Genomic DNA, 26,270 nt, shown 5'->3' with positions numbered 1-26,270 from the left:
CCTTTATTGGCTTAATATAGATCATATTTGTTATAACAATGATTCTTGATGACACTTAAATATATACAAAGCAGCCACTCCAGGACATGAGTTTCATCAAACTGCAAACATCTGGCTGTGATTATGTGTAAGCAGACACACAGCATCTGTTTCGCTCCAAATAAGCGATGATGGTGTCATGATGTCTTCTCTTCTAGGATCTCCCTCACCAGAACCGGATCAGCTCTTCCTTTGGTCTCTTTCTGAACCAGACCCATCAGCTTATTCAAAACCTTCTTATTTCCACTCCTGATGGCACAAACCTGAAAACAGAAAAAGAAAAAACTCTAGTATCAGGCGCATGTCAGAAAATTATATTAGTAAGGAGACCATTAAGGAAGCTATTAATTTTCCTTTTAATTTCCATTGGCAGAATGTGTCTTAAAGGGAGTTTAAATAATGGCCGGTTTCTGCTGCCAAAGAAGTTGTCAGAATTTGGTGCCAACAAAATGAAAGCTTTGATCCCCCCTATTTTACATCCATAGTTGATACTGGTAGTTGTCTGATGGCAGGTTTTTGGGAGGCATGCATGAGGCCCATTAGGAATAATTGAGCATTGGTCAACACCACAGCCTACCTAAGGTTGTTGCTACCCATCTCCACCTCTAGATGATCACATATTTTAATAGTTCCTACCAACAAGATGATGCTCCATGCCAGAAAGCTCAGATCATCTACTGCTGGCTGTATGAACATGAGGATGAGCACCATACTCCACAGCCTGCACAGTTGCCACATTTTGACCATATACAGACCTTTTAGATGGGAATGGAACAAGATTTTCTCTTAAACAGATGTTCAGCTGACAATAATGGAGGCCTGCTGCAAAGTCACAGTAAAGGTGACTTTCCACTGCTGCTTGTTGCTCCTCCAGGACTTAATGCGATCTACTGGGTTCCTTAGATAGAGAACTACCCAACCAATCTGTGTGCATGATGTGATTGAACCGACTCTGCAGAAATGCCTTGAGATGACTTGTGTTGCGAATTACTGTCATTTCAATGTGAACCAAACCCTCAGAGCAACCTTCAGTCGGACATGTGCTCCAGACTTGGCCAGGGCTCTTTTTGCATGAATAGCTGCATGGATACAGGCTGACCTATCAGTGCTTCTGCTGAGGTAAAGGCTGTAAGGTATTAGAACATTTAGCAATGGGATTAATTCTAGGATTCATTGCAATGACTATATAAGTGGAGCTTAAGTCTTATTTTCTTCTTTTCTCGCCTTTTCATCAGTGCTTCACACCCTCTCTGACCTTTAGTCAGGGCAATGTCAGTATATCCAGTGTGAGCAGCTGCTTCCTTGGGACTCTGTCCAACTGGCTAAATCTTACATTAGTATGAACAATAAAAGTTCATGAGACTTGGAATATATCATCCAGCAATAACTGCACTCCAAACTGTTATTATTGAAAAAAAAAACTCATATTGTGATGACTACATATCCACAGTGTATTATGCTCATATGGCTGCTCTGACTCTGAAGCAGATCACACACAGTGGAACGATGTCAGATGATAACATGGCCTCTCTAATCATCACCAACTGTGGAAACGTTACAGTGGGCCTCAGGGAAGTTGGATTCTGTCCTTCAGCGTTCCTACAGTGTTATGGGAGCCTGTAGCCTATAATCAGGTGGCTTCTGGGTCCTATGTACTATTGCAATCTTCTGTCGAAGTGAATTTGTTTTTGTTTTGATTAACTGTGAGGAATAATCATCAAATTACAAGTATGAAATGCTTTCAAAATACCCCACATTTCTTTTTAATATAAATTAGTTAACTTTTTGATTGCATTTCAATGAATTGAGATCCCCCTGTAAATGTAACCCCAGACATTCAATGAAGCCCATACCTCCTCTGGATGCGAGTCTACAACCTTCTGGCAGATTCTGTGGAGCTCAGCGGCGTCGCTAACTAGCCCTAAGTCCTGCTCACGGATGATCTGTGCGGCCGTCCTTCCCGGTGACCTCCACATCTCCTGAAACACCTGCGGGCACAGAGACAGCAGCAGGTGAGAAAGAGAACACAGAGCTGGGCTAATAACTGCAGGGTCTGTGCAGCACACTGACCTGCTTTGAAACAGAAGAGGAGATGTGTCCTGCTTCCTGCAGCTCCAACAGCTCAGCCAAGGCAGCGGGAACGACTGGGCTGGAATCAAATTAAGGCCTAATTAAATTATATTTTAATAGCTGGAGGTGTATTAGTGATATAAATAATAAGGTAGATGGAGAGAGACAAATTGGGATCGCTGGACCCAAGGGACGAGAAAAAGGAGGAAAATAACTACTCTGAATTTCTTACACCTGCTTTATTTTTTGCATCCGTTTAGATCTAAAAAAAAAAAAAAAATTCTCTCACTAAATCACTGAGCTGTTTATCTCCCTGAATACAATTACATGGATCATAGGAGTTATCTACAAACCTCAGATGGGGCCGGAAGAGGAAGTTCATTTACATCTACAAGTTTAGAATTATAATTTATTATACCAACATAGATGAGGTTATCAGAATCCTTCTAGATTTTGTACTGAGTACCCTACCATGCAGCTTTTATTTCGCTTATTTATCCTAGGGTCCTAAAACAAAGACCCAACAGTTGTTCCTCTGACTCGGTTTTCTGCACAAACATTATGTGCATATAATGGATGGATGGATGGATGGATGAAAGGAAGGAAGGAAGGAAGGAAGGAAGGAAGGAAGGAAGGAAGGAAGGAAGGAAGGAAAAGAATGTACTAAGTAAATACTGAAGAAAGAGGCAAGAAGGAAAGACAAAGACAGATTTTTTTAAAATTAAGGAGAAAAATGTCCTGAAATAAAGACTTTTTTCCATCTGTATTCCAAGCTTTCTCCAACTGTGAAATCTTTAGGTTCCACAATCAATGTGATCTTCAGCTAATCTCAGTCTGACTCAGCCGTTTCATTTTTCATTCCAGCTGCAAAAATGATTAAACTCCCATCTTTGGATAATTTAAAGGGAAAGTGATGTGTCATAATCGTCCAGTATTCAGAACCCCGGCGTGCTCTGAACAGAAACAGTGAGAAGTGGTGGTTTAATTTCATGCAGCCAGCGGCAACAAAGGCTTCCTGTCCGCGATTTTGGAGGCTTAATTATGAGACCATGAAACCATGGCAACTATTTCACGCCTAAACAAACAACAAAGGCTGTTAATTTTAAGCTTAAGTGCAACATGTGTAAAATTCAGCCTGTTCCAGCCGGGAGCTCCTCTTCTGGAACATATCATCTCCCAGGTTTGGCTATAGAGGCTTTTTTCCGCATAAAGACTTTCTCAGAGACAAGACAAATAATTAGTAAACACAAAATGATCCCATTTATGCATCTGAGAAAGGGGCAGAAAAGTAATTTGCTTCTGCTCTGTCACCTCCTTCACTTTCAATCATGGCATTTGACAAGTGAAAAGGACTAAAATGAGGTGTTAATATGAGCTACAGATCAGAAAGGAAACTGTTGGATTGGCTCTCGGTACAGAAGCAGTGGGTAATTAAAGAACAGAATGGGATGAAAAAAGGAAACTGTATGATCCTGGACATTTTGGACTCCCTTTCATGAATGGACTCCTGCTGTGACAGTTATCATCTGACTGCAGGTTCACTCAGCGCTGTTCGCTGCCAGGACACACTCCTCCATCCATGTTTATCTTTAATCTTTTTGAGTCCTTGATATGAGCTTTAGGATCTGGCTACTGATCTGACGTTAGATCTGTTAAAGATCTGAGATCTGAGTAAGGCTCTGGGACTGTCTCTGTGTAGCTTCCGCAGAGGAGGACCGTATTTTTTGAAGTGAAATTTTGAACACATTACCAACACTGGTAACTGAAAGACCAATTAAAATCACTACTTTGACACAGTAAGATTCTAGTTTACATTTATTTACCTATAAACCCAGAGGGAACCTTTAAAGTTGATACATTGCAGCTTTAATACTAACTTGTTTCAATGTTAATATTAAGGATTTTATAGGCGCAAATTATCCTAAAGGTTTTCACAATTTAAATATTTTTAAATATTGTAACATTACAACTACAAATGTTAATTGATTTAATTTGCAGTAGACAAACACAAAGCTGTACACAACTGAAGTGGAAAGAAATGCATCCAGTATGTGAGACGTGTTTTCATTCACTAATCAGTACTACAGCTGTATCTTTACCTTTATGTATCTAGAACCTAAGATTTTAATTAAAGTCTTATCTGACCAGGGCTTGCTTCTAAATGTTTTGCTGTGTCTTGGAAGTCCGTGATTAAGTTGTGTAAAGAGTCCCCCTACATTGCAGTTGGAGCTCCTGCAAAATTAGATGCCTGCTTTTCTAAATATGCTCCTACTTGTCTGGCCTACTTTTTTAATGTCTAGATCATGGATTGACCACTTCACTGGGAGTTGTTAAAATGTGTATTTTTATAACCTAATTCTGAATTACAGTTGTTCAGACCCTTGTCCTTTAACTGTCTGCAGTGCTCCTCTGTCTTTGTGAGGCTGTTTGTTCACTAAAATCTGGCTTCTTCAGATTTATACCTGCTTCTGGAGATAACTGGAATGCAAATTTACAACACAGATTTAATTTGTAAAGAACAGGCATTTATTTCCTCTTTACATTAATGAGAAACTTTTTTTTATTGGTTTGTCATTCAAAACCCCCCGAATGAAGGTGAAATGGAAGGTGACAAACTGTGACAGTTTAAGTACTTGGATTGCTTTAGTAAGGAGCTCATTTATGAGAAATATTCCATATTATGTCCCTCACAGCCAGTTCCTCTGGGTGTTTCTCACCTCTGGCTCACGCTCAGTTCTTGCTGCTTGAGGAGTCCTAACAACTCGTTGGTCACCCAGCCAATCACCTTCCTGGGCTCCCTCTTGGTTGACTTCATCACCTCCTCAAAGTACTCCATCAACCCATCCTCATTCTGCAAAAAACATTGCAGTATTAAGCATGCAAATAATTCACTTGCTATGTAATCAGTCCACTGAATATAAGCTAAGTTAACCCAGACTAAAGGATTTAATCCCATTAAACGGTTAGTTTTATTTCAGCCTCCCACACGCTCACCACCAGAGTGAAGCTGTGCTCTGGCAGGATGCCGTACAACTGAACCAGCCTGTCTCTTTTGATGCTGGGTAACTCTGGCAGCCCTTCCTTTATCGTCTGAACCACTACCGCCTGGCACGCGTCGATACCCGCAGGCAGCGATGCGTTATCCTCAAACACAATCAGGGGGGGCAGGTTGGGCTCTGGCATGAACCTGGAAGAAGTTGAGTGAAGGCGGAGGGGTGAAGCCTCTCAGAGTGTGAAAGATAAGCTCAGAGTGAAGGAGAAGGACTCGAATACAAATTTAGTTGTCATCATATTTTACATCATTTCCTCAATCATCTGGCTTGATCTAAATTATTCATGTATCAATAAATATTTCTGCTCCTGCTCCACTGACACATGAGGAGAATAAAAAGCTCACCTGTAGTCCTGAAGACCTTCTTTGTCTCTCATTGCAACAGTTTCCCTAAAACAACAAGAAACACATTATATTAATCAATCATTGGGCGGTGGGGGGTCAATCTAAGGCTCAGGGGCCATTTGAGGCCCTTGGAACTATTCTGTTCAGTTCTGTATACATAGTTGTATAATATTGCTGTCTACGTATCCCAGGCATTGGTTTGAAAATTGACAAAACTAAAATCCTACTTTTGAGTCTGAAACCACCTCTTTGGCGCCCTCCTCAGGCTAAAAGTACATTTGATTTTTGCTATAGGCTTAGCTTGGTTTAAACTGAGTCAGCAGCACTACCGTGGTGAGCAATGGTTTCCTTAGGGACTGACCACACATTAAATGATCTTGTTGCAATGAGAATTGAAAATCCTTCATTTTTCTCTCCATTTTAAAGATAAATGAAAAAGGTAAACATTGGATAAAAATAGTCAAGAATATCTGTCTGTCTTATTTTAAATTATTTTGTTTCAATAACTCACATAGCATAAAAGCTATAAAAAAAAAACACATTAATTATGAAGAGAGAAAAATGCATCATAATTAGACATAAGACATTAATGGTTTGGAATTAATTTTGTGTCGACAGGTTAAGAGGTGGTTAATTTTTGTTTAATCAATTGTGTTTGGTTCAGAGATTTATTGATGGGCCCAACCAGAACCACTGTTGCTCCTCCGCAGCACCCCCTAACCCTATCTCTGTCACCAGAGAAGACTGCAGAGATAGACCCGATGGCTGCATTGTAAAACAATCATCCCTGGGATCGTTTTGCTTGCCAATTATTGTGTCTCTATGTGCCACTGTCAATCACAGTTGAGACCGTTCCCAGGCTTCAACCCCCCCTACATGCTTCACAGTCCCCCTGGCACTTCTTTTTTTAGATTATTTTCAAGTATTACATATGAGCAGAAGGCTTTGGAGCAACGGAAGTTGTATGTTTCCTGATACTCTGTGAACAGGTGGTGCTTTGAGAACATTTACTTTTATAACCAAACACCAGCAGGGTTTGTTTCGCTTTGTCGGCAGAAATGCCAGTCCTTATTTTTTAAATGTTAATTAGGGGCATCATAATACAACTTTTTCATTATTCATATATACCAAAATTACAGCTTTGAGTGTGGACCAATGCCGATATTCACCCAAAACTATACCATCATGAATCATACATACTTTTCATAACCTATTTTATAGTGTGGCATGATAGAAAAGGCTTCATCAAATTATATTTCTTATTTGGATGATATTGGACCAATTCTAGATATCAATACCTGATTGGAATAGCCCTAATGATAATTCAATGATGTTTCAACTTTATGTAAATTTAAAACAGTATTAGAGTAAGATAAAACAGCTCCTGTCCGAGACAGCCAACAACAAAAACCAACCTACAGCATCCATTACATGGTTATCTAAACATGCTCATCATCGACAGGCTGAGGAGGTTATATCTATTTTCAAGAGTCATTGGACGACAGGTGAGAAACATCCTGAACAGGTCGCCCGTTCAGGTTGTTCGACACAACACAGTGGAAAAAAACAGCTATGCACACAGAGATTCATACCTAATGGCATTTTGAAGGGGCCAACTAAAATACTGTAGGGGTGTAAGGTTGGTTAGTACATAATGTTATCACAATATAAGCCTCTCTTTCAAGTTGATATGAATAAATATTGTTTTTTTTTCTGTTTAAAATAAGGACTGAAGAAAAAAAAAAACTGAGAATTTAAGTTGTAAACTTAACCCAACCTTAAATCTATAAAAACAGCTCAGTCTTATCTGCAACCTTGCTTATCTTGGATGCAAGAGGTTGAGGAGCTAAACCCTTTCCTTTGTTACCTATCGCAATACATAATGGTATTTGTTTTACTGCCCAACCCTTCCTAACCCAACACGTGCACAGGGTGAACATGTGTACAAACAACATGAAAAAAGGACCCAGAATGGGATTTAAACTCTTCATCCTGCACGGCCACATTGCCAGTTCCACAGTGGAACCTCATCCCATCCTGCAGCCATTTTATATTAGATAATATAATATAAAGATAATTGCCAGTCTTCACTTTGTCAGCTTAAGAGAACAGCTTGTAGCTAGTCGAGCTTTTTTACTGTTTGTCTTAATTATTGTCCTTTTTATCTCACACTTTGATATTCTATTTACACATTAATACCAACAACATCCAGTGGATTAAGCAATGAAAACCCTGAAATATGAGCATAATAAATAAGGAGAGTGACCATATGAGCATGGATTTGTTTCATTTATATGTTCACAGGAAAAGACTAAATCAGAAAAAATGTTGAACATCCCTCGGATATGGAAGGACTTATGGGAAGCGGCCGGCGTCCCAGAGGATGATGGAGGCCTCAGCTGTGAGGCAGCAAGCTCATTCTGAGAGCCACGATCTGCACATAGCTCACAGATAACACGGGCCGACAGCAGCGTCCAAATGGCTCTATTCATCATCATTACCATGATGGTTCATCCTCAGCAAAGCGTAGGACTAATGAACCAGGCAGGGATCCCAGACAGGGTGTTGTAATGGCTAAATCCTGGCGTCACAGCGCTGCTTTTTCATCCACTTACCCCGATTTGGAATCGTATGCCCGGGTCTCGTTTTGCACGGTCCCTCCTCTCTGCACAACATCAGTCTGTCTCTGGATCTCAAAGTCTGGCAAAATAAAACATGAGCATGATACAGAATGCAACTGAAACTCGGTATTTAATGCCAAACACCTGCTGCCACACAGCGATATTCCTCACTTCACCTCACTCTCACATCAAATGCACAGAACACCTCAAGAGCTGATTGTTTCCAGCTACAGTTCAGTCCAGGGTCGATATAACCATGAATGACAGACGATCTTTATTAAAGAGGGAAAGTCAGACGATCTCTCACTAACTGTACTTAAATGGTTGCCAGTCTTTAACCGTCAACATTTTTTTAACATTTCAGCCTTGGAAAAAGTTTATTTTTAATCGCAAGAAGAACAAAAAGTTTTATTTTCTGAAATGTAAAGAGAAAAGCCATGTTGCTCTATTGGAAAACTGAAATAGGCAGGTTTGTGAATAAATATAACTTAGAGGTCAATATAATGGAATCTGTCAAACAGCTTTATTACCAGGAAAAAGTTCCATTTAAAAAGAAAAAGCAAAAGAGTTTTTTATATGAAAGTAACAAAAAACATGCTGAAATTATAAATATTTTATAAATGACCTCCACCTCTTCAGATTTCTGCTAGATATAACTTTCCATAGTGAGGCAACTTTTTAAGAGTGAGGGCGTCATTTTTAATAAAAAAAGAAAACATTAAAAGTTTAAAAATATAGTTATGTAAAACAGCCTATCATAAAAAAGTCTATTTTAATAATTTTTGCTTATTTGCTGCCTCTGTGACCCAGGCCCCCTACTGTTTAAAACACTTTATCAACTTAAGATTTTTACTAAAGTAAAAGTGTAAAAGTACGATTTTTAAAACTACTTAATGTATAAAAGTAATGCAGGAAAAAAAAATAAGGACAGAAGCTTTAAACCTTTTACTGCACTACCCTATTAAAGGAACATTTCTGGATGACAACTTCCTTATATTTAATTTGCTTAATTTTATAACTAATGGTAACAGCGTCATATTTAACTTTGCATCATCTTGAAAAAATATTTATTTTGGTGCAGTAGTGAAAGAAAGAAAAGAATTGTCTCGATGAAACAAATAATTTTTATGTTTTTTTTATATTTTAAATACCAACAGGCCATAACAAAAATTAGCTTAAATGAAATAAAACTAATGAGCCTATTCTTAAAATGTAAGTAGTAGAAAGTTGAGATAATAATAAAAAAAAAACAACCAAAGGAGTAGAAGTAAAAATTTGACAAAAAAAAATGACTCCATTAAAATCTAGATAGCCAAGATTTATACTTAAGTAAGCTAACAAAGTATTTGCACTTTGTTACTTGACACCTCTGACGGCGAGTACATGCGTTTCCATTTCAGCTCCCAAAGTTTTTTAACCTCTTCTCTGTCCTCACCTATAGCCCTGGCCAGATATCTAATGCTGTTGATGTTCTTCACCTCCGTCCTGATTCCCAGCGGCTCTCCTGGTTTGTGTACTGACACGTTGGCATCAACTCTTAGCTGCCCCTCTGGGAAAGACAGTGGTGAGGGATACATACAGAAAAATGATACAATTTCTGTTGAAATTTCAAGCAGAAAATAGAGAAAAAAAATGTGTACAAGAGAATGGAAGAGATTTTCCTACCTGACATGTTACCTTGACAGGTACCGAGGGCCTGCAGGATGAGCTGAAGCTCTCTGACAGCTGCTGCTGCTTCCTCTCCACAGCTCATGTCCGGCTCCATCACCAGCTCCATTAGGCCTACACCTGGTGCATGTGCAGACAGCTGTGTTTTACATCCACAAGGTATCGATCTTATGGCGCTCTGACAAAGCTGAGCTGAGAAATGTTCTGTGTGTCTCTAACCTCACTTTGCTGTTACCAAGAGTGGTGTTAGAAAAAAAAAAAAAAAAACTATGCAAATATGCACTTCAAAGCTTCACTTCTGCCTTGAATTTTAACTGGGTAAAAATAAGAGCAGATTGAATGTGGATGACATGTTTAAAACTAACTCAAAATGAAACAGCCTCCACATTATTTGGAAGGATGAAAGAAGGACTTGTAATAAAATCAGCCTTTAAGTGCAGCAGCATATTCCACCTCTGCTAATACCAGAAAATAAAAACATTTTGTTTTAATATTTATTCAGTAGAGGGCAAAAAGCAATGTTAAGAAATAAGTTATGGATGCCAACATCACCACTGTCACCTCTAAATATTCCAATAGAGCTGAGGTCACGGATTAGCGGACCGCGGTCAGAATCCGGACCGATCTGCTGGCTAATCCGGACCCCAACTGAAAAAAAGTATAAATTACTGCCTGTTGTCCGACAACAGTGTAAAAGTTCACTTGGGCCACTTCTCCTGTGTATATGGTAAAGCCCTCCAGAGCGCCCGGGACCAGGCTACACATAATACAAATTAGCCAGTGAGCTGTGTCAGTCAGAAGCCACTTTTAGACACAGCAGGCAAACCTGTGGCAAGCCGGGCGGTGGGAAAGAAGAAGACAATGAGAAAAAGAGAAAAGAAAGTGTGAACTGCTGGAAGAACTGCGGTGAACTGGTGAAGGAAAAGTGAAATGGCGTGCTCAAAAATGACCCTGCACATTTTGAGTATTTTTGACTCAACCTGCTGCTGTGAAGCAGGATTCTCCACCATGAACAGAATCAAAAATAAATATTGATCCAGGCTCAAAATGAGCAATAAGTGCTTGAGAATGGCTTTGTCGCCATTCAAAGCCAGGTTTAAAGCCTTGAAGGTCAGCCTAAATCCCATTTCTCTTATTAAGCCATAAAAAAGAAAGAAAAAAAACCCCAAAACTGGCGCTGTACACTGGCTCCACCGTCAGACCACCATCAGTAGACAATGCAGGTGAAGTGTCTTGCCCAAGGACACAACGACACTGAAAGTCGGAGTCAGGGCCTGAACCGTCAACCCTTCGATTTCAGGGCAAACTCCTACATCCAACGCCACTGTCGCCCTAAAATATGTGAATCAGAAAATTATCTATATACCAAACTGAAAGACTGTTGTTCTCTACTTCAAAAAACACTTTAGATTTAAAAATGTAAAAATATCCTATTTTTTTAATATATATTTTTCTTTTTATTTAAAAAGTCAATGTATAACATGGATGCATAAACACCTGTATTTTATTTCAGAGTTAAATTCTGTTTAAAGTAACGGATTATAATTAAATTTGTCTCGGGACACTTGCTGTTTTTTTTCAGACCCCGCTGATTTATAACTAGTTACATCTGCAATAGAGTAAACTTTTTTTTAAGTTAATTCGATTGTCAAAGAATTATTATTAGGAATAGATATGCCATAAGACTCATTGTTATTTAGCTAATCTTCAAACTGGGAAAAACAAGGGTTCATACCATTCAAGTGGGGTTTGTTTGCGTCGACAGTCACAGGTCAGGAATTAGTTGAAAACAGCGCTTTTTTTGTATGAATTGAATTAAATATTTTTAAAAAACAAAAATCTTGAGATTAGGGCTGCAACTAATGATTATTTTGCTAATAGATTAATCTGTCGATTTTTTTTTTTTTGATTAATCGATTAATTATCAGATAGTTAAAGGTCCCTTAAAGAAGATTTTTTTTTTACGAAATCAAACCAGATAAAAATATAAAGAAAATTTTTACACTTAAGGAGTTCTGGATAGAGTATATTGGTGGACGAAAACATTTCTGTTCTTGCAAATAAAATGTTTATATGTTTTTTACATCTTTGTATAATTACAGCTCTAAGTGGGTTGCTCTGTTCTAGAGTCTCTATACTCCAGTTAATGATTGATCGATTACTCAATTAGTTGATGATTATTTCAATAATCAATTAATCATGATTAATCTGATTAATTGTTTCAGCCCTAAGTGAGATAAAAAAAAAACATCTACCAAACCCTACTGCTTGAGAACTGCAGCATAAAGTGGCATTAGTGACATTAGTAAAAAAGGCATGTCAAAGCTTCCATCTTTGGTGAGGAGCTCCAAGTTAGAGGTTGGAATTCTTCCTCATCATAAACCTAACATTTAGCTTCCACCACTGTTGTTTCAAAGATCTTTAGTTAAATAAGAAAAGATTGTTTTATTGTAAGGTTTCTGACATATCCCCATCAGTGATATATAAGTTTCTGTAATTTTCAGGAATCCACCTTTAGAGCTGATTTACACTGCTCCGAACGTCACTAATTCACCATGAAAAAATAGAAGCTAAAAATGGCTCCAAGATCAATTAAAACACTGTTTGTCCCTGAATGATGCTCTAACACTTGACTAAAAGAAATAAAAACAGAATTAATTAGTTTCATCGGTAGTTCATCTTTCTTTGTACGATGCGGCTCTCTAACCTGCTCTGTTAAGGTCGATGAGTGTCTGACTGTGGACGTCATCATGCAGACTCTTCCCACTGTCTTGTTCCAGCTGAATCTGTTTAATGTGAACGTTTTTCCTGATCACCTGGTTTCTCTTCTTCCCTCCCAGGACGCTGTAGGTAAGCATCCCGTCCACTGCCACTGGGCGACGCTGCTGAGTGATCTGGTATCCTGCCTGGAAGAGACCAGGTGCAATGATGACATGATGAATAATGGCAGACCAAAACAAAAAAAAATACATTTTTAAATGCCTCCAAGACACAGATTCTTAATTAGATACAGGTCTGAGTTTTAATTGAGCCAGTTTGGCAAATAAATATGCTTTAATGTTCCATGCTCTGAGTTTTTCTAGCCTTAAACTGGTTTCTTACAGAATTGCCTTGTTTTGAAGTCTCTCACTCTTCAATCTGGCCAGCTTGCTTGCCTCTTTGGTGCCACCTCATTTCAAAGCAGCAGTTCTTTGCAGGAAGTCTAGAAAGCTCAAATATTGTTGCATCGACTCCTGGTTCTCCTTCTATGCTTGAGTCAGACTGCAAATAGGATCCTTTATGGCTACCTCCTACAATGGTTTCTTTAACGTTTCCATTATAGAGTTCATAAGCGGCAAAGTTAACAGATTGTTTCACCTGAGCTGTGGGTGTCTGCAGCTCCTTCAGAGTTACCATGGGCCTCCTGACTGCTTCTTTGATTAATGCCTAGCCTGTCAGTTCAGACCATCTCTTGGTAGGAATATATAGATAATATTTCTTTCTCTGACCCGTCTGCTCTGCTTCTTATTCGTATATCATTCTTTTTATCCTGTTCTTTAAACAATCTCTGAGGCCTGAAACTGTAAAAACCAGAATTAAATTACTAACTAGGTGATTTTTTTCTAAGGTAGTCAGTTACATTGGAATTTAATTTGGGGCTAACATATATATAGGGGCTGAATAAAAGTGTACAGTAATATTCTGATTTTATCCACTTTTTTTAGACTGTTTCTTTGCTCTTGATAACCCTCCATCCTATCCACTTCATCTCACATTTACATGAAGCTGTGTGTTTATCAAATAAGATCTTAATACAGGAGGTCCTAGCTTGTAAGGGGACTAAATGTGGAAAAGGGGGAAGGATAACGATCAACTCATATCGATCATAGTATCCAGTCAGAATCCTAAATCTAAACGGGATGATAAAACTGCCTAAAGATCATGAGATAATTACATCTCAGTACAGGTGAGACGGGTGGCATCATTAGTTATGCCACAGCGCAGCTTTTTCTTTTGAGGACAGCAGAAAAAAAAATGTTTTTGTTTCTTTGTTCCAGTGGCCCTAAGTATTCATTTCCCCATATTACTATGGCAACTACATCAAAAGAAATAAACATTTATCCTATTTATGTTAAAGAGAGCGAGAATGTGGGAGAAAGATACGAGTGGGGCTGTTAGTCACCAGCTTTATGACTGACACCATCAATCATCTCCACGCTGCTTCCTGCTAAAACAGAAGGAAAGAAAAACAACTGAACTCAGCAGGCCTCTCAGCTTGGTAGCTCCTATCATTAACTCTTCCGTTTTAAAGATTATGCATTGTCTTTTCAAGAAGCACCTCCTTTGTAATTTTCATTCTCTTTTTTGTTGTTGTTGTTGACTCAATTGTCTCTCTAGATGTTTTATACATCATGTAAACTGGGGAGTATCTGAGTTGGGGAACAATATTGTATTTGCTGCAGAATGGATCAGCTGGTCTGCAGAAGAAGCATGTTTTTCTTTTAATGAGATCATGGTGGCCACATTAAGCATTCCTGTATCTGCTCAGAAAGCAACCTCTGTCTTAATGAGCAGTTAGATGGTCTCAGACGCTCATTTCTGTGCTGAGAGCCGCTGAGTCATTTACCGACTCATTCTAAAGTAGCTAAACAAACAACACTGTGAGGGTCAGCTCGTTCAAGGCTCCTGCACGCTGATTGCGTTCCCAGTCTTGATGCTGCAATCATAGAGTCAATTTAATTTCTTTCCTTAGGCACACCCCAAAGCCTCAACAACACAGACATCTTTGTTTAGTTGGACACTTTATTTCTCAAGGAAACTTTAATCATTGATAACGGTGGAGTTGCCATTTAATTAAACAAAACTCTTGCTTCAGTTTAAAGAGGGAACGCTGGTCAGATTAGTCTCAAAATGAACAGCTGAGGCGTTTTACCCAAATGTAATCAGTAATTCTTTGTGGATCTCATCAATAATGTGCAAAGCAGTGTGGAAAATGTATTTCTTCAAAAAGCAGTTACATCTCCCTCGGTTCTGTTGCCTCAAAATAGAGGCTACAGGAGGACGAAAGTGATCTCACCAGCTGCATAATTAAAGCCACTCTTCATTGAGTTCATCAAGCTGTTTTAAGCAACAACGGAGGCACTACAGTCTGCAGGAATCTAAATCCGTTTTGAGTCAGGCAACAGCGGGGACTGTTCTCAGTCTGTTAAGAAACCTTAAAAAAAATAAAAATAAATAAAAGAGGGCAGGATTAACCTCAGGGGCTACTACCCTGATGGAAACCAAGCACGGTACTTTTAATGCATGAATTTTAAACACAAATTAAGGTTCAGGATACTGACGAGAGATTTCCTGCAGATTTCAAAGAAAAAATATCACTGTAATTAGACATCAGCATCCCTGCTGTGATCCCAAGGCTGAGAAGGAATCCAAACGAGAGCAGTTTGGATTCCTTGGATAAATGCTTGAGAAAATCCTTGAGCTTTTCCAAAATGTACAGATTTTTAGGGAAGATGATGAATTATATAGGATGGTAAACAGAAAACATTGCAAATGCTAGAAAGTTCTGATAAACGGGGATTCTCTGAATATTAAACAGTTTTCCAGTTTTCCCTCCAGTGTTGACAAACTAAAACAGTCTTTACAGACACAAACTGCTTTAAAATATGTTTTGTTGAGATTTTTTACTAATGAAAGCGTTCTGATATAATGAGGCAGCATTTGTTTTATTCTTCAAATTCTGCGCTTGGGTCAAGTCCCAATCCCACAGACCGGCACTTTGGGTCCCTAGGCAAGACTCTTAACCCAACGCTGCTCCCTGAGCCCCAAACAATGGCAGCCCACTGCTCCCCAAGGGGATGAATCCAGAAAGGTAAATATAAACATGAAAACGTTTTACAGCAGATTGAAAATAAGAAATAAAATCTTTGAAAAAAAAAGAAAAAAAGAAAAAAACATATTTTTATGTTTTTTTCCCCCTCTTTTTACAATTCATTTATTTCATTCAAAATTAAAGTCTTAGTCTTGCTTTTAAAGAAGAAGTTGCAATGAAAAGTTGGATTTAATTTTCATGTAATTTCCTGCAGTGTGACTGTGTGAAACCCTTCTTTAGGCAGCTTTAATAAAACAGGAGGTGACATCTTCAGGTTAACAATCGTCCTCCTTATTATCTTTGCCCTGAGCCATCCATAATCCCTTTTTAGTGGGTTTGGACAGAATTTGCAAATTTAAAATGCTAAACTCTGCTAGACGGGGCAAGTCACTGTGGAGCAACCATGACATTTAATCTTTTCCTTAAAATGTCACTCATAATGCCAGGAAAATTAGCCCCGGGGTCTGGAGAGGTTGGGAAAGATCACGGTGCAAAAGGTCCTTTTAGAAAGCAAAATAAGAACCAGCACTGTGAGCAAAGCTACGTTTTCTAGACCTTTTCTAACTGGAGCAATCATGTTATAGAGTCTCAAATATTTATATTACCTTTAATAAGGAAAACAAGATGTTTTTACAGTTAGAGCTCTTTAGTAAGCTGAGAATCAATGTTGTGTTTCATTTATCATCATTTTAGAGTTTTTTATGTTTTCAAGAGGAGAAAACAAATATAAATGAAAAAGGAAGGTGGTGAACTCTAAGATAAAAATATCCACAGTATACAGTCTTTTATTATTGCCTTTCTTTCAAATTAAGTCCTGCTATTATTCAGTTGTTCTGGACATATCTGGGTTTTTTGGGTGTACTTTGTTTGTTGAAGCACAGCCTCTAAATCATTTTTATGTTTGCTAAATATTGAGGCTTTTATTCTGCAATTCCTTTTAATACCTGAACTTTTTGCCCTTACAAAATGTATTGTTCTAAAAAATGAAGGATGGTGCCATTACTTTTTACCATTGCTGTGTCTAAAGAGCTGTGTTAACAGGTCACAATTATGGTGATGATTCATTATAACTACTCATGTAGGGGCGTTTTTAGGACAAACAGATGGTTACGAGGAAGATCAGGTCATGATTAAATGACCAAGAGAAAACAAAATAAGTATTCAGATCATAAGACCAGCATAATTAGCTATCAGGGTTTTCACAGGTGCATTTTAGTGTAGCTCGATACGCTAAAATTTGTCACTACTATGCTGAAGTTTGGCTGATACACTCAGTTTTATGATAATACAGGCTTTTTGACTGACAACAGGGCTCCCACTTTAGGGTCCTTACCATTACCTTACCTAAAGTTAGACTGATATACTGAATTTTATTGAGCGTAAAGGCTGAAGAAACAGTGTTTTTAAAACAAATGTACCTCCTTTTTTGCACATATATGTGAGAACCTTGTCTGATGGCGAACTGGGACCCAGCGCTCTGAAAACATGGACCAACCGCCCTCCCTGCACCTTTATGACACTGTCATTGACTCGGGTCTGGTCCCAAAACTTTTACCCTTTTTTTCAAGATCAAAAAAATCATCGTAGAAAATGAGAACATCCATAGATAGACCTATTTAAAAAAACAAAAGGTTGATGTAAGCACATGTATGACTTCTAAAAAAGTATGCCCATTTTTTTATGCAATCAGTACTTTGCATGATTTACTGCATCAGTGCACCATGGCAGAGAAATCAGCGTGTGGCTCTAAGAAGGTTTAATGGAAGCCTGGTTTGCTTTGCCAGCAGCCCTAAGGTTACACATAGATTTACTGATAGTTTAGTTCTAGGGAGTTTGCTGGCCGATGCATTACATTAAATCCCTGGTAGTCGGTAAGGTTTTGATACATTTGGCACTGAATGCATGTATCAAGTCTCACTGGATAAATAACGATCAGCATCTCCATGCAGTTTGCCAGCAGAAGGAAGCATGAAGTGCTCTAGAATTTTCAAGTTGGTGACCAATGGATCAACACCAGAAGATGCCATGGCCCCACACACCATCACTGACTGTGGAAACTTCAAACTAGGCTTTCAAGCAGCCTCTCCAGTTGGACTGGGAAATTTTCAAATACTTTTCAAAAGTGATATAAGATAGGATAATACTTTGCTTTATGTCACATCATGGATGTCATTTTTTTGGGAGGGGGGGGACATGTCTCCTGCACTTTTTCAATTTTTTTCTTTTTTGTCCCCTGCAAGTTTTACTGTTCAAAAACAATTTTATGCTACAGTACACAGACAATCGTCGAGCACTAGGACCAAGCGGAAAACCACAGTTCAAGCTGAAGCCCACTTCCCTGAGTTTAGACTGCCCACAAGCTCCTGATTGGCCCACCGTCTTTTCTTGAGCAATTGGCTGTCGCCATTGTCACTCCGGAGAAGCTCACTTTACAAACATCTGAGGTGCCACTGAATCTGGTCTGTGATTGGATTGAATACTTGTGTCCCCCCAACTTCTAAAATCTAATTTTCATCTGTTTTGCATTATAATTACTTTACATATCCACCTGTTCCTCTCTCTCTTCTTCCCCACTTGACCTTTTGTGGCTCACCGTCCTTGTGAACATCTGTAAGGTCAGCAGTCTTCACCGTCATCCTGTAGCCTGCTGACCCACAGTGACAATGCTCAGCAAACATTTGCAGGTGTTTTGAATTATTAGCTGATTAGGGCATGACACCATGAGCTTCCAGTAATGAGATTTTTCACTATATTTTATTTCTCTGAGATGCTGAATTGTTGCTTTTGCAATTTATGTAAGCCATAAATGATCAAATTACCTGGAAAAAAAGGCTTGTAACATTTTACTTCTTGTGTAAGGGTTCTATATAATATATCAATTTCCATATCAGCAATGACTAGCTAGAAATGTTGCACTTTTAAGTACCTAATACTGAAATTGTTTAAGATGTTTTGTAGATGGGGTTCATACAGATTGTTTAGTATCTGTGTTCACCAACATTCTGCAAGTAGGTGACTAAGCAGGGCTGCATTTTATTTCATTATATTCCTATATCGTGTCTGTTGTTTATTCATCTATTCAAATGAAAACTATTTAATAGGTGAGCAAAAGGGTCAGCCTTGTTTAACTTGTGGTAGGGCGCCCTGTCCCATAAGAGCCAGTCTAATAGAGATATTATTATTTACTTTACTCTAAGATCAGTCTGAGGAACACCTGATCTTCTCCTTACTTAATGCATTGAAATGTCTGAGCGGTTTCTTGGATGCTCAGACTATCTTAAAGTTACCCCACTGCATCTAGCGAGATCTGGGCTTTGGTTCATACCAGGACCCAGCCAGTTACAGATGGTCCGATATTTTCTAACACAACAAAGGTAATCCTAGGAAGAAGTTCTGGACTTTACACTGCTTTCTGTTATACTGAGCTGTCCATTTGTACAGCAGCAAGCATCCCCAAACCATGAAACGTCCACTTCCTTGTTTCAGAGCTGGTAAAGCCTGGTTCAAATGGCAAGATTTTAGGTTTGTTGTGATTTAAAAACTCTAAGGCACCTATAACACGTGATTTAAACTTTTCTTTCTTTCTTTTTTTTTTAATTTGTAGATTTAACAGGTTTGATCCTGCAGGATGCAGTGTACATAGATATGGGCTCAACACATGAAACAGATTTCATTCAGGAAAATTCAAATGTTTTACAAAACCTACTGAGATCAAAACGCTAGTTCAGAGTAGGGCTGGACGATGTAGGGAAAAAAAAGCATATAGTAAAAAAATGGATATTGATTGATATCAACAATTATATAAAAGATTCTAGAGATTTATTTCTTAAAGCTGAAGTCTGTAAGTTTTTAAAAATCACCTTTTTGTCATATTGGCTAAAACTGTCCCTATGCCCAGACAGCAGTACATGTGATATGTAACCTGTGAAAAAAACTGCTTCAATTGGTCCCGCCTACTGCCTGTATTTCAATCTGGAAAGAATAATTCGGGACGAGTCAAAACAACCAATCACAGCCAGAGGAGCGTCTGATGGAGTGTCAATCACAGCTCACACACGCTGAATCCACATCCCAACCCCCCCCCTTATGGTCGCATGCGGTAGCCGCGCAGATGCTGTGAGAGGGGTGGAGCTTGGAGGTGGGGCATGAGTGAAGCAGAGAGGGAGTGGCGTGAAACCTGTTTTTCTTCAAATTTTCAGTCAAAGTCTGCTCTCTCCTCAATGTTACAGACTGCAGCTTTAAGTTCTATGCTCCAATCTATGTAGTAAATTGAGAGGTTGAGCTAAGGCTGGGATGTGTGACTAGACCAGAGGTCCAATGTTGTGGCGTAGTTGAACACATTTTGCACTGATTCCCTACTCTCATTGTATACATTAGGGAGTGCTGAGTTAGAGAAAAACTTGCAGCCCGGAAATTTTTATCCCGGATTAACCCCCAGATTCCACATACTCCGTCAGAGCTCCGCTCCGCCCCGCTCACTTACGTCGTGCAGAGTACTTCTACGCCATGTTAATCAATGAAAACTGTTCCACATCCGCCGCTACTCCTCCGCATGTCATCGTCCACCTACGTCTTCTCCTACAGTCACCATCAAAATACGGAGCTGAGCTATTTTTTGCTCCATTCCGGTCCAGCCGGGTCAAGATCCGCAATTGCAATTGCACCAAACAGAAAAAAGAATGTAGAGAAGATCTGGTTTGTCAAGTTAAAATATTTTAATGATGGATTGGTACTACAAATGATAGCATAATTCTTATAAATTCCCCAAAACTAAGGCAGTTTAATTAAATTATTAAATGGAAACTAGTGGTTCTTCAACATACCAGGAAGCAGCTTTCTCATCTCGATCAAAATATTTATTTTATAGCGAGAGTATTAAAAGTTTAATCAAATCCATTCGAAATAAACTTCTTATCGCAGGCATGCATGAAGAGATGCTGAGTTTGGAAGTAGATGACAAACATCGTTCATACAAACCAATTTTGTATGATCCTAGTTATCCCTGTTACAAAAATCCACAACAAAAAGAAAATATTTGAGCAGAAACTGAACATACCCTGATGGGGATTATTTTTAACAATGTCATATTAAATAAAGTGTTCTTTTCCGCATGTTTTGCTCCTATGAATTTAATAACAATATCGCGCATGCTCTCCTGGAGCTTCAAGGAAGTCAGAGCGGGGCAAGAGCAACGGCGGAGGCTGTAGGCTTTGCTTTGCGCAGGCGGTCTGGAGCGCAGCGGGGCGGAGCGCTGACGGAGGATGTGGGATTTTGGGGTAAGAGTGGCGAGCAGCTGTTTAAAGCCAGGTTTTTCAGCTGCAGACAACGACAGCATAACCATGATGAAACATGTTACTACATGAGTGATGTCGTTTGTCACTTGGATGCTTTGTCATATTTATCACAAAGAAGGAAGCCCAGTTAAACTTGCTTTGTCTGCTTTGTTTTGGCAGAAGTTCCTGAAGATTCCTTCGATGATGAGGAACCACACTGGGGTCGACAAGCTCGTTCTCCATTGGGTGTGAGCAGCATAGATGATAAAACTAGTTGGCTGTGTTACCAGACTTTGTTTTTACCGATTCCCTGCAAATTTTAAAAATCACTGTGGTTTGGTTTCTGTCTGACTTGCTAAACCAAAATATTACCAAACTGGGGACAATTTGCACTTCAGTTTCCTCTGCCTCTCCTGCTGCAACATCATCACCTGCTCTGTGTTGTGGTTTGAGAGGGCGGCGCTTTGTCACGGCGTGCCTGGGTCCGCGATTGCGACTGGTTGGAATTGGTGACTGTAGCCTGAACCTACATTATAGGCTACAATGAAAAGGGAGGAAAACTGTGTTTCTATATCAAACTTTTATCGACCCTCTTTTTTTTCTATTGCGCCACAGGACTATCGATCGATATATATTGTTCATAAATTATTGTCCAGCCCTAGTTTGGAGTACATGAGCTGGCCAACAAGAAAGTCGCAATGGTGTATTTGATATTTAGTGGACTTATTGTAACAGAAAGTGAATTTCAATAAAAAAAAGTGTTGGTAAAAAAGCAAAGGATCTGTTGACTAAACTGGTGAGAAGATCTTTCGGAATGACTTCACGTCATATTCGACAGCTTTCGTCCTCATCTGAGCTCAGAGAACACCAAATGCGCTAAGGCATCTGTATGCTGGAAATCCCTGATTTGTTTTTGGAGCAGTCTCCATGTCTTTAAACACAGACATGATCACCCTTAAAAAAAACACACACCAAGATTATATCAAAACATTATTCTAAGAGCTGTCACAATAATTAGAGCATCTCTGAAGGTGAAAGTAAGCACAAAAACCTGTACTGTTATCTTACCATGTGAACCCAGCATGAGAGGTTCTTTTCCCTGAATGCTGTGTTTGGTTTATGAAACAAACCACGTCCTCGATGTTGTTTTACAATTCAGCTTTAGATTGGTAGGTCGAAAATACATTAGTCCAGGATCTAAGTTTTGTTTACGGTACATCCTTTCTAGCAAGCTTCAGCCTGGTCTTCGTGATTGTCAAAGAGTCTACGTTTCAAACTACCCATTAAAGTTTGATTGTGTGGTCTCTGTCTGATTTCAAGGGGTTGAAATCACAATAACGGCTGAAATAGTCTTCTGTAGGTCCAGTGGTGATTTTTTTTTTACCTCTTCCTGCTATTTTGTTTTCCTTGCATTAGGATGATTTTACGTTCTTTTGAGACATCAACTTTAAATCCATTACCAGACCCATAAGCTGCTCCAGTCTCTTTCCTGAAGGCCCCAGGCAGCTCTCTAGATCTCTCCATGGTGTTCACTCTCATTTTAACAGTCAGGAACCAGAGTGCCAAAATAAATGTCTGAGGTTTAAACAGGACAAACCTTCAAAATGCTATTTAATAATGTTCCCATTATCCACATTTGTTTTTAAAAATTTTATATGTTGATAAATATGGGATGTCCAAATGTATCCCTCAACAAAAAATTCAGCTCTAATTAAATTATTTTAAAATAAAGATACTTTTGGGGTATTTCTCCTCAGTTTTAACTAATAATCTCATTACATCCCATCACAATTTATTATAAAAACACACAAGCAAATAAGCATCCATGCCAGCAAACACTGGAAGATAATTCTTTATAGCCCCTGGAGTAATGCCTTTCTACCTCTGACTGACATATACTATAACAAACATAAAGAACATGCATACTCACAGGAAGGTCAGCATAAAAGTAGTGTTTCCTGTCAAAGAGGGATCTCCTATTGATGGTACAGTTGAGAGCCAGTCCTGTCATCACTGCTGCTTCAACACACCGCCTGTTGAGAACCTTCAAACAAATTGGAAAATAAACATCTGATCTAGAAGTAGAACATTTCACCAGTTTCCAGCTGATTATGGATACGGTAATAATATCACTCACGGGTAGTGTGCCAGGCAAAGAAGCATCAAAGAATGAAACCAAGGAGTTTGGAGGAGCTAAAAACTGAACCGAGGAGCCAGAGAACAGTTTGGTGTTTGAGCTAATCTGGGCGTGTATTTCCAAACCGACCACTCCGACCAGCTGCTGTGGATCCCTGTGATACATAACAGAAAGAAAACATTTCTATTTACTGCTTGGATTATCTTACAATTTCAGTTAAAGAGGAAATTTAATATTGTAGATGATTTACTTGAAAGTTGTTTTAAATGTTTTGTGTTAATTTTATTCTTTTGATTTTAGACCATTTTTTTTAACTAGGGGTGTAACGACACATTTATACACATTGTATCTGTTACACCTTAGCTGCTCCATAAAATTCTATAATGCAATGATACGGCAGTGACTTCACAGCAGACTGTTCATTAGCTTGGATTTAAATTTGCTATATTAAAAGACGAAAGACACTACCACACCTTATTTATTTTAAGTCATTTTGCAATAGTAGCGCTCCCAAATACCTTAATATGGTGCAGCCCTTTAAAAATCATCAACATACAGCTCTCTCAGTATTGCTACACTTAAATTTAAAAAGGATTTTTCATTAAAACGTAAATCTGCATCTGATTGATTTCTTTCTCTTAACAGAACACAGTTTAGTACAACCAGCCAAACTCTGCTTACTGCAGGTAAAACACTGACTGCTCATAGATACCTACAATAACCCCATTAAATAACCAGGGCAGAGGTCCTCAAGAGCTACCATCCTGTACCTTTTACATGCGTCTCTTCTATAACACACCTGAATCTAAAGGTTCAATCTTCTCATTTAACTCAGGCATGGTAATGAGCCTCTCATTTGATTCAGGTGTGTTAAAAATGGGCTGCATCAAAAAGGAGCAGGATAGTAGACTTGAGCACCCCTGAACTAGAGAATTAAAAATGTTTTTGCACCATTACATTCCACATTAAACACTATGACATCAAATTTGAACAATTTAGATTAATATAAATATGGTAATTGTTACCTTTGGGCCTGCAGAAGTTGACTGCTAAAATGTAGCCTTGAAGAGCTTGTTCGTCTAACAAAATGTATTAATTTGATGTTATGAAGCAGCTCACTAGCTGCCATACAGGAGGCAGCCATGATACCAGAGTCAGTCAGGGGATTATGGGAGTTGTAGTTTGATTAAAGCTCTTTAATATGAAAGAGAACGGGGCTGTAGCTTAAAACTACACTTCCGTTCAGAATGCGTCACTTCCGTTTGTTGGTTGCAATCCGCCAATCTAACGAAGAAGAAGAATGCGTCACTTCCGTTCTACCAACTGGCGGGACTTCTTCACATGGTAGAAATCTACGAGCTGGTTGTTTTCCGACGTTAAAAGCTTATTTTTGCACTACAAGCTGCCAAAACATGATGGCAACAAACGGAAAAGACTCCAGAGGACTGGAAGCTGACGTTTCTTTAAACGGGAGCTGCGCGGAACCAGCTACGGTGGATGGAGCAGCCCAGGAGGCCCAGTCCGGCTTCAGAGGAGCGGAAGGACGCCCGCGGAGGTTCGCCTTCAGCCCGGAGCCCAGCATGGAGGACATTCGGAGGATGCAGGCCGAGTTCACGGACGAGCGGGACTGGAATAAGTTCCACCAGCCCCGGAACCTGCTCCTCGCTATGGTCGGGGAGGTGGGCGAGGTGGCCGAGCTCTTTCAGTGGAAGGGGGAGGTGGCGGAGGGGCTTCCAGACTGGACCGAGTCTGACAGGGAGCAGCTGGCACACGAACTGAGCGACGTGCTGATCTACCTGGTGGAGCTGGCAGAGAAATGCCGCGTCGATCTTCCCCAAGCGGTGCTCCGCAAAATGGCGCTGAATCGACTAAAGTATCCAGCGAGTAAGGTGCATGGCTCGGCCAAGAAATACACCGAGTACAAGGACTGAGTGCTGGAGAGTCTGCTCTGGATCAGGGGGCTGGATGAGACCCATGCTGCTCAGCATCTTATGGTTCAAATGACATTATTCTGAGTCATCATCTAGAAAACAAGGGATGCCTCATTTTCTCCTCTATTAAAGGCAGCATTACGTTTTATTACCTGACACAAACAGGTTGCCTTAATGTCTTTAAACTGGAGTTTTGCCTTGTGTTTTGGTAATCTTTTTTGTACTTTTTTTTTTTTTAAAGAATGTTGTGCAAATTCTTTGAGGAGGATAGATGGGGAAGAAGATATTTCTCCCCATTCGATTTATACCTACATTTTAAGTTATTTAGTTTTGTTTCAGTGTAAAGGTAGCAGTTTGGATAAAACCATCAAAGGAAGTTGAAATCCTGATGTGACAAGCATTTTTTTCTATTTTCCCATTAGACAAAACATGTTTATTCAGTCTGTACTGTTTTATTTCTTCTGACAGTAAAAGCTACTTGGAAAATCTGCTTATTTGTGCTTTTATCACGATCAGGAATACCTGAACTTTTTTTTTTACTACATTCATTAAGTACTGGAATTGCATTCCAAAACTACCCAGATTTTGCCAATGGCGTGCAAATTATCAGCTTTATCATGAATTAATATATCATTTGGACAATATATTTGATGTTGCAGTATGTCATGATTCAGTATTGTTGAAAAATCAGCATTCACCAAAGAAAAAAAAAATTAGCTTATTTAATAATTACGAGATCAGTATCTTGTATTATGTGAAAAAAGTCCCATAATGATTACTTGAGCTAATAATTTAGCATATCTCAGAAAACTGGTCTTCATGATTACCTCTTAAAAATATCTGAATCTGCTCCACTGAGCAGTGCTCTGTACCCAGGTCTGACCTGATACACGGAGTTCTGCTCCTGTTTTTCTTCATCATTAAAGTACCCGGCTATAACCCATGAACTACTGCTTGTGGAGTAAGCATGCAGCAGTATGACAATACACAAAAATCCGTCAACAGCTCCATTAATACAGATTCCGTACGGTTTTAGTTTTTCATATGAATTGACATGCTGCATGAAGTTAGGACCTGGGTTTCTGAAGAGACGTTTTAAACGATTCTGAAGCCTCAGCTGTACTCCTTGTGGATCTAGGATTATTGAGCATGTACCAAACAGTTCTTTGGGACACCACCAAGCCAGTTGGAATGCATTTCAAATGCTGTAATTTATAGCCATAAAGCATCCCAGGGGCAGTTTGACTTCCAGCAAGTCAGAGTAAAGCAGGCTTTGTTGCCTA

At 39.1% G+C, this 26,270-nt stretch overlaps 2 protein-coding genes across 2 annotated transcripts; one reads left to right on the top strand and one right to left on the bottom strand.

Moving 5' to 3' along the window:
* gatb (glutamyl-tRNA(Gln) amidotransferase, subunit B) lies at nt 1–24,238 on the bottom strand. The gene is made up of 13 exons (XM_015402264.1): nt 24,082–24,238; nt 23,057–23,210; nt 22,850–22,963; nt 12,503–12,701; nt 9,793–9,915; nt 9,563–9,676; nt 8,122–8,206; nt 5,507–5,551; nt 5,104–5,296; nt 4,827–4,960; nt 2,110–2,188; nt 1,893–2,027; nt 1–302 (listed from the first exon to the last, which is right to left on the bottom strand). Exons 1-13 carry the CDS (start codon nt 24,198–24,200, stop codon nt 177–179), a joined length of 1,620 nt encoding a protein of 539 aa, XP_015257750.1. The 5' UTR covers nt 24,201–24,238; the 3' UTR covers nt 1–176.
* Nucleotides 24,239–24,357: 119 nt separating this feature from the next.
* Nucleotides 24,358–25,143, top strand: dctpp1 (dCTP pyrophosphatase 1). The gene has a single exon (XM_015402265.1). The coding sequence runs from the start codon at nt 24,469–24,471 to the stop codon at nt 24,985–24,987; it is 519 nt and encodes a 172-aa protein (XP_015257751.1). The 5' UTR covers nt 24,358–24,468; the 3' UTR covers nt 24,988–25,143.
* Nucleotides 25,144–26,270: the final 1,127 nt, after the last annotated feature.

Source organism: Cyprinodon variegatus, unplaced genomic scaffold, assembly GCF_000732505.1.
Source record: "Cyprinodon variegatus isolate N-32 unplaced genomic scaffold, C_variegatus-1.0 Scaffold1327, whole genome shotgun sequence".
Taxonomy (NCBI): Eukaryota; Metazoa; Chordata; class Actinopteri; order Cyprinodontiformes; family Cyprinodontidae; genus Cyprinodon; species Cyprinodon variegatus.
The sequence above is the reverse complement of the archived record's forward strand: the minus strand, read 5'-3'. Positions and strand labels throughout refer to the sequence as shown.

Bases quoted from the DNA above. Each gene is read 5' to 3' on its own strand.
- gatb (XM_015402264.1), bottom strand. From the start codon at position 24,200: ATGGCTGCCTCCTGTATGGCAGCTAGTGAGCTGCTTCATAACATCAAA. The intron at 23,211-24,081 runs GTAACAATTACC...TATGTATCACAG, and splicing joins CAACTTCTGCAGGCCCAAAG to GGATCCACAGCAGCTGGTCG. The intron at 22,964-23,056 runs GTGAGTGATATT...ATTTGTTTGAAG, and splicing joins CTTTGCCTGGCACACTACCC to GTTCTCAACAGGCGGTGTGT.
- dctpp1 (XM_015402265.1), top strand. From the start codon at position 24,469: ATGATGGCAACAAACGGAAAAGACTCCAGAGGACTGGAAGCTGACGTT.